At 35.3% G+C, this 13,321-nt stretch overlaps 1 protein-coding gene across 2 annotated transcripts; it reads left to right on the top strand.

Moving 5' to 3' along the window:
- Positions 1-6,206: 6,206 nt before the first annotated feature.
- LOC104607725 (alcohol-forming fatty acyl-CoA reductase-like) lies at positions 6,207-13,070 on the top strand. 2 transcript variants are annotated; one of them, XM_010273426.3, is made up of 10 exons: positions 6,207-6,364; positions 6,486-6,589; positions 6,739-6,941; positions 7,069-7,169; positions 7,321-7,513; positions 11,153-11,314; positions 11,419-11,500; positions 11,589-11,855; positions 12,554-12,681; positions 12,816-13,070. In XM_010273426.3, the coding sequence occupies exons 1-10, from the start codon at positions 6,286-6,288 to the stop codon at positions 12,967-12,969; spliced, it is 1,473 nt and encodes a 490-aa protein (XP_010271728.1). In that variant the 5' UTR covers positions 6,207-6,285; the 3' UTR covers positions 12,970-13,070. The 2 variants fall into 2 exon arrangements, with proteins under 2 accessions (XP_010271728.1, XP_010271729.2); XM_010273427.3 differs by lacking the exons at positions 6,207-6,364; positions 6,486-6,589 and adding an exon at positions 6,633-6,653.
- Positions 13,071-13,321: the final 251 nt, after the last annotated feature.

The following is a 13,321-nucleotide window of genomic DNA, read 5'->3' as shown; positions in this document are numbered from 1 at the left end:
GTACTTTATTAAAGGACTTTATTTAAGTGCTTCTTGGAGAAAAAGACTACCAAACGCCCAATACAAATTATTAAAATTAGCACTTAAAAAATTTGGGTGCCAAATACAAATAAATGCTTATTTGAATGAGCACTTGGTTTTAAGCACTTATTCAATAAATACTTATTTTTAACATGAACACTCCCAAAACATGGCCTTAATACAGAACCGAAAAGAACAACTCTTAAAAATGTTTGTATCAGCTTCATATTGTCATTGAAACTCTGGAAATTCAAGTATTGGAGGTTGGCACACCATTGGCAATCAGATGAAACCAAGCTGAAGGAGTCATACATCATAAGTTTTAGTTAATTTTATTGGATTGTTGCCCAAACATTCTAAATGTATACTTTGATATGGGAAACAAAAATAGATAATATGCTTTGTAGAAATGAGGTTCAAATTATGAATTTCATGCCTTATTCATGAAATCAACAGATCTAGCTGATCTTAATTAAACAATTTGGAAAAAATTTTACTACTTCATTTTCCTGATATAAATTACACAAATTAAAAAGGGTTTATATGAATCTCATAATTAGGGGAATCAATGGACCGGTTTTGGGTTGGAGTACATCCAAATCAAAATCGATTTGGATGGACTGGGCGGACCAGTAACACAATTTGAACCGGACCAGTCTAGACTTAATGGTCCAAAGTATTTAGAACTCGTTTGATTCAAAGGAATAAGGGTTTGGAATCTAAATAGGAATGGTCCATTTCGATTCCAACTGTTTGGTTGGGCTGTATAGCATCCCCCCTCCCCCCATTTGAGGGAATGGTCATTACCTCCTCCCTTGGGAATAAAATCTTATTCCAACTGATTTCAATTCCCATTCTGATAGACTCATGTCTTAAACAAACAAATTATGGGAATAGACTATTCCGTTTCTAACTTTAATAGATTTTGATTCTCATTCCGACTCTGATCAAAAAGCAAATAGATTCTTATTGGATTGGATTGGACCTGGTCCATCCACAATGAATTTATATTGTATTGGGCTGGATTGAACCAATATCCAGTCCATTGATAGAAGATAAGAATACAGGTGTCAATGGAATATTCATCATATTGGATTGTACGTTGTCCAACTGTAATGGACATTGGTTCAGATTGGATTGGACCAAATCCAGTCCAATTGACATCCCTACACATTATGGAGTGCTAAGGCTGCAACTTGGGCCGGGTTAGACTGAATCCAATCCTAACCCAACCCGAAAAAGTTGGGTTGAGTTGGATCAGGTTGATGCTTGGTTTAGGGTTAGGGTTGAAATTTATGGACCTGACTTTACTTTGGGGGCAACCCAGCCCAACCCAAACCCAACTCTATAGTACATATCATATATAAATATATGTATACGATCATACATTGATTTGCTTAGATGCATGATAGATGTATAGCCACTAGGGGTGGATTTGAACCGAGCCGAGCCGAATAGTACGAGGCTCGAGCTCAACTCGCCAAGGTAGTCTGAGGCTCAAACTCGATTCGAGTCAAAAACTCGTAAGCTCAAGTTCGGCTCAACTTGAGTCAAAAACTCGTAAGCTCGAGCTCGGCTCGACTCGAGCTTGACTTGAGAAAAAATGTTTTGTAAAAATAAAAAAATTATATGTAAAAATATTTTTTATTTAATATTTAAAAATTAAGAATTATAATAATTAGTTATTATTATATATTAAAATAAAAATATTATATATATATATATTATTTTCTATTATTATTATTATTATTATTATTATATGTTGCTATTCGAGCTCGACTCATGAACCTCATGAGCTGAGCTATATTAGGCTCGAGCTTAGCTCGATTATTAAACGAGCATGTAAATTGGTCTCAAAACCGAGCCGAGCTGAGCTCTAGTAGCTCGTGAAGAGATCAACTCATGGCCACCCCTAATAGCCACTACCACATACTATCACTTATTTCATTTAAGATAATCATTTGACTTAATCCTAATTGGAAATACTAAAACCTTGATAACATATTTTATGTTTTTTGAATATTTTATTCTTTATCCCCTCTCTGTTGTTTGCCACCCATAGCTTGCTTCCTATAAAAGATCTATTATAAGTCATCATAATAAACTATAGTCATTTCAAACACTTTTTTTTTTGAACTTTGTACTTAAAGAAGCAATAAAAACATCAACAAACAAATACTAATAAAATATAAAGTTGAGTTAAGATCTAAGATTAAGAAGTTCTACAAGATTTTAAGGGATGGGAAGAAGGTCGGGTTGGGCCCAACCCAAAGGTCAGGGTTGATGGAATTTAGTTAGTGTTAGGGTTAGGGTTGGGTAGGTCGGGTTGGGTTAGGGGTTTAGAACTTAGGGTTGGGGTAGGGTTGGCCTCAACCCGACCTAACCCAACCTGACTTGTAGCACAGAAGTGCAGTGGCTTCAAAGGAAGAGCTTTGACCATACATCAATGAAGTTCGGGATTCGGTTTCTAGTGTTGTTGATAGGAACTCAATTGAATATGCCAACAGAGTTGATGGCGATGATGAATTAGTCTATTACATTGTTGGCATTCCTGGTTTTAGAAAGTCAAAAGGATTTGAAAGATCTTGAGAGAATGATGGTTCAACCCAGGGTCAGAATTTTTTGGCCCAAAATACAGTTGGGGTAGGTGCCAGCTTGGAATTGATGCCAATTCATGGGCAGGCATTGGTGTATAGAATAGGGGGGGGGTTGAAATTTTGAATGTTTATACGTTTGTAGTGGAATTCAGAAACCTACATTGGGCCTGTCCGTACTTTTCCGAAAGATCTTTATTTGGGCACTGGTTTGGAAAAAGTAAGAGGTGGGAATAATTTAAGAGGATAATGGAGAGGAAGGGGAAGAAAGCATGGGTAATCTCTTCAAAGTAGTGTTTTTTTGGCTTTAGGTGGGGTCTTTGATGTGGACCTAATTGGTTTTCTATTTGCAATTTTAGATGATCTCTGGCCTTGGGCTTGGGTTTGAGCTCTTGGGCTCTTCTTGGCTTTGGATAATGCTAACGAGGTAAATTGTCATAAAGTTTGAAACCCTACTTAAAGTACCTCTACTACTAGGGATGAACATTCAGTTTATTCGGTTAAAAGCTGAACTGAATAAATCGAATTTTTAAAAACTGATTTTTCAGTTCTGTTTTTAGTTCTTTTGGTTAAAAACGAAATTTATAAATATTATACTAATACATATTATATATTATATATATTAATATATTTATGTATGTTAAAATATATGTATATGTTAATGTATTTTATATATTTTAATATTATATATAATATATATTATATTTTACATATTAATAATATATATTATACTATGTATATAATAAATTTTGGTGAATTCGATTTTTTTGATTAACGGAATTTCCAATCCTAAAAGTCGAAACCAAAACCGAAATTTATTAAACTGTTCAAAAACTTCCCGTGACTTATAAATAATTTTGTCTTGAAGATACTGTCACGTGTAAATGTAAGTACATGTTCACTAGTATATGAATATGGCCCAAAATACAAAGAATCTCCTAGCGATGTCAACCTTTTTTTTCAATAACAACCATGTTGTGTTCAAAAATCTTTCATATAATGCTCAAAAAAGTGGGAATTTTTCTTGTCCTGGAACCTTGGCAAGCTGGTTTTTGAACTAGCAACAAAATGAAAATGTCATTCAGAACGCTAGCTGGTTCTAGACTTGTTTGATGACAGCTGAAGAAGAAGCTGAGCTGAATGAAATTGTCATTCGGAACGCTGGCTAATTGGTCCCAATGCCCCCATCCCCTTCCCATAAAACAAACCTTTATATATGTTGGGTCGTCTAGCTAGGTTCAATCCAATTCTAACTTGGTAGTTGGAATCCTTCTTCCTTGGTCCATGGGTTTGTTGTCGGTGGCGGTGGTTGGTGGTGTTGTTTGATTAGGTGTCGGTGGCGGTGGTTGGTGGTGTTGTTTGATTAAGTAATATGTAAATGAAGCATTAAGCTAATAAGTTGTTGAATGAAGTAAGACTCTTTATCATATGATATGGGACAGGTGGTGTTGTTTGATTGGATTAATAGAGAGGAGAGTAGATTTAAGTTAATTGGAAATCTGGATTGGAAGGGTTTTAGGTTGGAGAGAGAGAGAGGAGGGGGAGGGGGGGAGCAGGATTTCCGCCTTTTGAGTGAGGGAAGGGAAACAAAAGAGATTTCGGGAAGAGGAAATAAAGCGTCATTTATTTGTAGGGCTGGTAATTTCTATTCTATGCATGGGTATCTACCCATGTGATTTGGGATTTTACAACTTGTACGGGTAAAGATTGGATACGATATTACACAAAAGCCATGAAGGTATATGAACTTATGAATTAGGTGGGAAGGTATATGAATTTATTTATTAGATGTTGAATTTAATAATATTTTGAATTTTATGTAAAGGATAATTGATAGTTTATGTATTTTTTATGTCTTAATCAAATAGTTGGAAATTTTCATATTTATTCATGTTATTTTACTTGTTTATTGCTAACATATGTAAGGAGGGTAGGGTCAGGGAGGCTTTTGCATTTTCATGTGCAGATAGGGTTTTGATTATGAAAAATCTAACCTCTTATGGGTACGGCCTAAAATTTATAAAACCCTTTTCATTGGCATCCCTATTTATTTGAATAGTGATTAGGGGGGATTTGACCCTCCAGTGACATGATAACGCATAGCATCTCAGAATAGTCAGTTGACACCTCAGCACCACGTAAGTAAACCTTGGGAGGGCCTCGAACACCTCGCAGCTGCCTTGGCGGACCTCGGCAGACCGAATTGTGATCGACTCGGCAAAATGTCAAGTCGGTGTAAGATAACCTGCTTTTGCCGACTTGATGCAAATTCAATTAACGACCTTCCTAACGTGTCGAACGACCTCCTTTACAGGTGGAATGTCGTTTTCGACTTAACCATCAAGTAGTTTGGTTTCTTCTTATTTAATTAAAGGAGACAACTCCATTAAGTAAACAGGGCAGGGACCATACTCCCCATCCCTAATCCTGACTTTGAAAAGATCCCCATCCCTGACCTTAATCCCCACTAGTTGATAAAAATTATCCTCCATCCTTAATCCTTGAAAATTTTCAATTAAAAGTTATTTGGAAAATATATTACCTAAAATATAGGAAATTTTTTAAATATAAATTCTTCAAATCTCCTCTGGATTTTCTAAAAGGCCTTAAATCTCCCCTCAAATTTTGGTTTGTCCTTAAACCTCTCTTAACTTTGGGAATAGGACTTATAGACCCCTTCCGCTACTTTTAAGTGGACAAAGACATTAAATGTCTATTATGCTCATACTAATTCCTCATCAAATTAGTAGATTTTTCTTAATTTCAACTTTACCCTTAAATTATTAATATGAGTAAATAGATTTTAGTATTTATTTTTTATGGCATAAACAAACCATTTTTTGGTAAAGAGAGGTTTAAGGTTCTTTTTAATTAGTTAAAGACCCAAGTGTATGTATTTTATTAATTAGTTTAAGAGTATTTCAGTCATTAATAATTTGATGATTTTAAATAAGGGAAAATCTGGCATTATAATAACATTGGCACTTGTTAGGTTTTTAAAGGTAGAGCAAAAAAGGCTTTATAAATTCCTTTTTACCCTTAAAGTAAAAAAAAAAAAAGGAAGGTGATTACTGATTATTACTGGAAATAAACTCTATTAATCCAAAGTTGGAAGAAGGCTAAGGTGGACTGCCAGATCGAATACATATCTACTTCATTATGAATCCACTGGATTGGCCGTTAAGATTCTTCCATGTAGCTAAAACAGAGTAGATGTGGCAGATCCAAACCATCGGCCATGTAGGAGACTCTCTATACATTGGCCAGATGTGCAGTCCTCCGGTCTAACACACCACACATGTTTTAGTATTTTATCCGATGAAAAGATGCAGATAAAACAAATGTGGGCCAGTTCGGATTCTTAATAAGTTTTGCCACGTGGAAAGTTCTGGGTTGTTTGAGGGAAATCACCGGATGACATGATAACATCTTTTCCATTTTCCAATAGCGTTTATTCCAACGAAATGCGTACAGTGCATTAAACATAGTTGCATGAACATAGTGGTTCATGGTTGTGTAAATGGAAAAGAAATAAATAGCCGAATTGCATTAAACACTACTTTCCTGCTGCACTCTGACATTAGAAACTTTTACATTATAAATACACGCAGAATTAGAAGAAGGTTGTCCAGCCATCAGATTGATCTTGTAGCTCTTTTCTCTTTTCCAAATGGAGTTGGTTGGTATTATGGAGTCTCTCGAGAACAAGACTATCCTTGCCACTGGTGCTACTGGTTTTGTAGCAAAGAGTACTCAATGATCTCCTTCACTCTCTTTCATTTCTGTCATAAGATGATTTCTTTATGTTAATCTTTCTTTCACTGGCCATCTGTTAGTTTAACAGCACTAGCTCTGCTTTATGGGATGCAGTTTTTGTGGAGAAAGTGCTTAGAGTTCAGCCTAACGTAAAGAAGCTGTATCTTCTTCTAAGAGCTCCCCATACCAAGTCAGCCATTCAAAGGCTTCATAATGAGGCAGACAACAATTGTTCTCTCTCTCTCTCTCTCTTCTGTTTCCTTCTTTGTCCTGCATAAAATGGTAGAGAAAAAACTGAAAGGAGATTTGCTCTGCTTTAGTCTGCTTTATCTGCTAACAATATTTTTTTTTTTTGTTAATCTCATAGGTGTTAGGAAAAGAGGTGTTTAGGGTCCTAAGACAGAAACTTGGTTCTGGTTTTGATTCTTTCATGTCTGAGAAGGTGATTCCAGTGCCAGGCGATATCACTTGTAAGAACTTAGGAGTAGAAGAAACTGATTTGAGGGATAAGATGTGGAGAGAAGTTGATATTGTTGTTAACATTGCTGCAACCGTCAACTTTGATGAAAGGTAACCATGGAAATAAAAACAATTTGTATCATTTTGTATGCATTTGCACTGTACATATTTTTATTTGTACTCTTTCCAAACTGAACCCTAGATAATTTGAAGAATGAGATTCTTTCTTTGTGTGCAGATATGACGATTCTTTGCATATCAACACCATGGGAGCAAAGCATGTTTTGGAATTTGCAAAGAAATGTTCTAAGTTGCAGATATTTGTTCATGTATCAACTGGTGGGTTCACAGATTTGCTTTATCCTTAGCTTGGTGTATGGGATAATAGACAATCTTTCTACTCCCTCTCTCTCTCTCTCTACTAGAAATTAATTAACCGAGTCTCTTGGGTTGTTGATGGATTAACATGTGACATGCATGGTTATTTCAGCATATGTGGGTGGACAACAGGAAGGACTGATACTGGAGAAACCATATCAAATGGGCGAAACTCTCAATGGGACTTTGGGGCTAGACATCCAACAAGAGCTGAAGGTTGCGGAGGAAAGATTGAAAGAACTTCAAGCTGAAAAGATCACAATAAAAGAAGAGAGAATTGCCATGAAAGAACTTGGATTAAAAAGGTAAAAATTATTTCTAACCATGGCCTGTCTCCATGCTAAGATTAGGGGGTTGTTGTCTAGCTTTTAGACTTGCATCACCCAATGGAAGTTGGAAAGTTGGATCCAAGGCCCCAACCATTTACTGTACTAGACAATCGAGGATGGGATGTCCCTTTTCTAGTTTTGTAGATGTTTCAATGCTGTTAATTAATAGATTATATCAGTATAGGAAAGTTGTGATTCAATATTTCAATTAGGGGGTCACCCAACCCAATTGATGGGACATTTTTCTAATGAATTACTACTGAGAGTTTTGGTAATGCAACCAATACACAAACAGTGTGGCTGTTTGGTTGAAGTGACCTTGAAGAAGTGAAGAGTGAAGAGATCCCTATTACAATAGAAATCTGAAATCCAATAAAAATTCACCGACTCTTTATACCTAAAAAAGGTCCAATAATGACTTTAAGAGTGTTGTACAGTAAGACAAGTAAAGACAAGTCGGAGGCCTCACAACCTATCAGAGTTTGCATCAGAGTTATCCCCTGATAGAAAGTGAGGCCTCGAACGTACAAAAATCTAGTGGCAGCATAACAAAGATGTGAAGACAAATTGACGGGACATCTATATTTATATAAATATATTAAGCTGAAATGTGTATATTAAGGATGAGGGATATGGAATTTAACGATCAATTTTTTTTTGTTTTTTTTTTCTTTTAAATTTAAAAAATATCATTCTCTCAATTTTTTCCTTTTTTTACAAATTATAAGAATTCTATTTTTCTCTTCTTATAAATTATAAGAATATCACTCTCTCTTCAATGGATGGAGACCTCAATTCAGTATCTCAGTTGCTAAAAGACCTGTAATCAAAGGTAATCGAATTTGAATCGAGCCTAATTCGCATTTCTGATCTCAAACTCAAGTCTTTAATTCGAATAAATTGGAGCCTGATAGAAAGAAACAGGGCCCCTCCGCTCATATGTAATATAAAATTTTTAAATAAGAATTATTACGATGGTACGTATGTAAGAATTAATAATTATTACGATGGTACGTATGTAAGAATTAATATATAAAATTTGAAATAAGAATTAAGAATTTTATAGTGGTATTTAAAATTTCATTTAATTGGAGGACAGAGGAATCAAGTATAAGATCATCAAAGAAGATTGGGAAAAAAAGTACAAGAGAAACCAGGGCAAAACTAATTTCCCCTCCCTGAATTGTCAGTTGTCACTGATGGCCGGCTGCCTGCTGGGAGCATTAGATGCATACGGACTGTTTTCTACACCTTCCTCATTCACTAGGGTGCGTTTGCCATCTTGCATATGAACTTCCCCGCAACTTTATCACTCTCTCTCTCTCTCCTTTTTTCTTTTTAAAAAAAATGGGAAGAAACAGACCATAGAAAAAGCTCTATCGTTATCAGCGCAATCAGCTAGCTCTGTGATCTTCATTAGCTATCCACTGACCCAGAAACCACCATCTATTAAGGGCATTTTTTAGTCAACTATTGATTCATGTGTTGAGAAGCTGAAGCTTATCTCTAAAACTGACTTGGACTGTGGGTGTCCCATCTTAGCTTCATGCATAGTGTCCTCCATTTTTAACAGTGATATGTATCAAATTTTATTAGTGTTTTCAACCGGTCATTTGAATCATTTAAATCGTCATCTCGCTAGAATTTTGGGTTTCATTATATTAAAACCCATCAATCGGTCAAAAACTATCCAGCCAGTTCAATCGTTGACTCGGTCACCAAGTTGTAGGTAGCACACTTAATGGATGCAAACTTTTGAAAGTCATGCATTCTGATGTTCGATTGGAATGATCTTTTTCTTGATTTTGGGTAATTTTTTGAGATCTATGTATTCCAAGATGCCCTAGGCACCTTGCCCAGCTATTTTTTGCGAAAAAACCATTTTTTGGCTTTAAATCACAATTTTTATTATTATTTATAAATAAAAACTTAAAAACTGAATTAAAAACATAAATTAAATATAAAATAATAAATATAACATGTCTAAAAAATATAATTATACATTACTTATTGATAAAATATGTATTTATACAAATAGTCCAAATTAGTTGTCCATCATTCATTTCAAGTACAGGTATGGGACCTTAAAAATTGATACATATTTTATGACATACATTGATAGTTAAAAGTCAATGTTTTAAAATCTGACATATACCTTGAGTACATAGATGATTGGTATGACATGGCTTGACGCATTCGATTCGGACAGTTGAACTAGTGACTTGTGATCCAGGGGCAAAGCGATTCGACGTATGTGTCAGCTTTTTAAACATTGATTTTTAAGTTCAATTGTATGTCGTATAATATGTATCAATTTTTAAGGTTCCATACCTGCACTTGATGGACAGCTAATTTGGACTTCCCCAATTTTTCAGAAATGCTTATAGGCTATCCATGTGAGTAGGAATGGCAACTGGGCGGGTTCAGGGTCGGGATCATATTCCTTGTCCCCGACCCCGATTATGAAATTAACTCTCGTCCCCGTCTCCAATTCCCATTGGAGATAAAATTTGTCCTCCATCCTTGATCCCTGACAGGGATGGGTTCCCTGAGCGGATCCAAATCCCTAAATTTTTAGATAACAGTATGTATTTGAAAAATAAATTTATTTAAAATAAATAAAAAACTTAAATCATAAATAATTTTTTAAATATATTTTGATATATATATATATATATATATACATACACACATAATCGGGGTTGGGGCGGGGCGGGGACCTCAATCCCCATCCCCAACCCCACCCCCCATCGGGTCAGGGAAGTCAGGTCCTCGTCCGGGATGGAAAAACTTGCCATCCATACATGTGAGGTTTATCTAGAAGGTAAAATGCCGCTGCACTTTAGCCCTCCCAATTGGATATATAGTCTGACTTTGTAATTTCTTTTGTATAATTATTATTTAATTAGTTTGTCACCAATCTGATGGTTAGTATTGTTTATTAGAGTTATAGTTGCCAGTCATAGAAAACCTTTTTCTAGTTTTTATCTTTTATAATCATCATCGTCGTCTAAGTCTTATCCCAACTATATTAAGTCAGCTACTTAATTACATCTTATTCTGTTCTGAAATTTTTGTTTCTGCTTAGGCTATGTTTGGTTTGATGGAAAAACCTTGTATAGATTTCTCTAAATTTTCATTTCCTTTCCCTACCTTTCCCTATCTTGTATAGATTTTCCTACCTTTCCTTTCTGCTCCCCACCTTTTCCTTGAAATCAAATATGGCCTTGGAATCATCGATTGCTAAATTCATCATCATCATCTCAGCCTTGGGTTGGTTAGATGAAGCCCCTTTCATCATATTCCATTCTGTTCAGTGACGTATCTATCATTAAATTATGAACGCTTAAATCATTTCTTATTACTTTTATCCAAGTTTTTTTTCAGTTTTTCTATAATTCTTTTAGCCATTCTATTTGTAAGAGATCACTTTTTATAACAAGTGCTCTAGAATTAAATGGATAGGCTAGTTGAATTTTGTTGTCTGATTATTCTCTGTTATTTTGCTTTTGTAAACTTATTAATACTTGTAAGGCAGTGCATGTTATGTTTAGCATGTATAAAGTGTATATGGGTTTTGTTGATGTTCATCTTTACTTTTTATTATCAAATTAGAGCAAGATTATATGGCTGGCCAAATACCTATGTCTTCACAAAGGCAATGGGAGAGATGCTTCTTGGGCACTACAGAGAAAATATTCCCCTTGTTATTATACGCCCAACCATCATAACAAGCACTTACAATGAACCATTTCCAGGTTGGATTGAAGGGGTCAGGTAATTGCATAAGTTCTCTCTCTTTCTCTCTCTCTTTACTTTCACTGCTAAAGGAAACTGGTTTCTCATCACATTTCCTTCTTCCTCATTTTGATCAATTACAGAACCATTGATAGTCTGATACTGGGTTATAGCAAGGGAGGGCTAACTGGTTTCCCTGGTGATCCTAAGTTGATCATGGATGTGGTGAGTTAACTCATCATCTCTATACATCATTCAACCATGTACATGCAGTAAGAAATACTTTTGATATTAAAGTTGGAAGCAATGACAGATTCCTGGAGATATGGTGGCGAATTCCATTACTGTGGCCATTGTAGCTCATCTCAATCACCCGTCTGAGTTCATCTACCATGTGGGATCTTCCGTGACACATCCCGTCCAATTCGCCATGCTTCGAGAGACTGCTTACCGTTACTTCTCTGTGAATCCATGCATGGATTCATATGAGAAGCCTGTCAAGGTTGGGAGGATCGAAATGTTCAACAATATGGATGACTTCCGCAGATACATGGCTATACGATACTTCATCCCTTTAAAGGTTAGTTTTACACACCATATAGGTGCAGATTGACTGGATTAGCTGAACGTGATGGCTGTAATAACTCCGGCGACAGCCATGTACACTTTTATGGCTGACATGGGGTGTTATTATTGATAATGCAGCCCCTAGTACAGTCCATAAATGTGTTTTCTTTCTTTTCTTTTTCTTTTATTTATGGGGAGGGGTCCATAAAATGGAAGCCTTTTTCTTGATAGTAATAAAACAAGGATTATCAGAAAAGATGAAAAGTTCTTGTTAGTGGAATTTATTAGTGAACTTGTTTCTAATGTTCTTTTATTAAATTACTTCACTTGTTTATATAAAATCTAAAAATAAGTGACTTTCTTAGTTTCCTTTTCTCCCATTGTCTTCACAAACATTTTTTATGAGCAATAAGCTTGCTAAATGGGTTAATTACCTAATGAAGCATTAAATTTGGAAGTCTTTGAAACACAAGTTAGAGCATGATGATGGGTTGGGGGCAAGAAATAACTGAAAAAGATGGCCCCATGAATCAAAAACAGTAGAACAACTCATGTAATTGAATTTTTATCACCCTAACTTCAAATTTAAGGGCATTCCAATTCATATGTTTCTTTTTTTTTTCAATTAAAATAAATGAAACTATTATAATTAAGGGGAATCCATAAGTACTAGCTCTTCTAATTTTGTTGATCTTGTGAGTACTTTTTTAGGTCTTGCAAGTGTTGAATATGGCATTTTGTCAATATTTCAAAGGCATATATGGAGATCTCAAACGAAAGATCAACTTCGTAATGCGTTTGGTGGAGCTTTACGAACCATACTTATACTTTAAAGGAGTGTATGTATCTTTATATCTTTTTTCTGGTGCTTGTGAGTGAGGACAATTTATTCTTGATAAGTAGAAGAATAGTTGATTTATTAACAAAAATCTGTAGATGTTTAACTGATTTTAAGCTTAATTTTGACATGTAGCTTTGATGACTTGAATACTGAAATGTTACGTAAAGCAGCCCTGGTGAACTATGCTGACGCGAGTATGTTTCAGTTCGACCCCAAGTGCATCAATTGGGAGAACTACTTCGTGAATATTCACTTTCCTGGTCTTGTAAAATACGTTTTCAAATGACACTGAAAATGAAAAATGGCGTTTTGCAGATGGCTAGTTGAAATAATCAATAATATCTTCATCTGCAATCCATTGGCATAATAAAAATTTGAGTTCAATTATATATATCTCTCTTTCTCTCATCTAGCTGGGTTTGCATGTTGTAAAAAAGCCAAAATTCAGTGGAACTGATGTGGGAGTTACGACCAATCTCATTGGCCAGATTGATTTCACACTTGCTGCATCCTGTGTCGCTCCAAATTTGAAGTGACCATTGAAACACTATGCGAATACCCCAATGTTTTGAAATGAAGAAAAAACATCACATCAACTGAAGTTTTGATCAAAACATTAACGTGTTTGCATTTCATAA

This window comes from Nelumbo nucifera, chromosome 2 (assembly GCF_055504915.1).
Source record: "Nelumbo nucifera cultivar China Antique chromosome 2, China Antique-T2T, whole genome shotgun sequence".
NCBI lineage: Eukaryota > Viridiplantae > Streptophyta > Magnoliopsida > Proteales > Nelumbonaceae > Nelumbo > Nelumbo nucifera.
The sequence above is the reverse complement of the archived record's forward strand: the minus strand, read 5'-3'. Positions and strand labels throughout refer to the sequence as shown.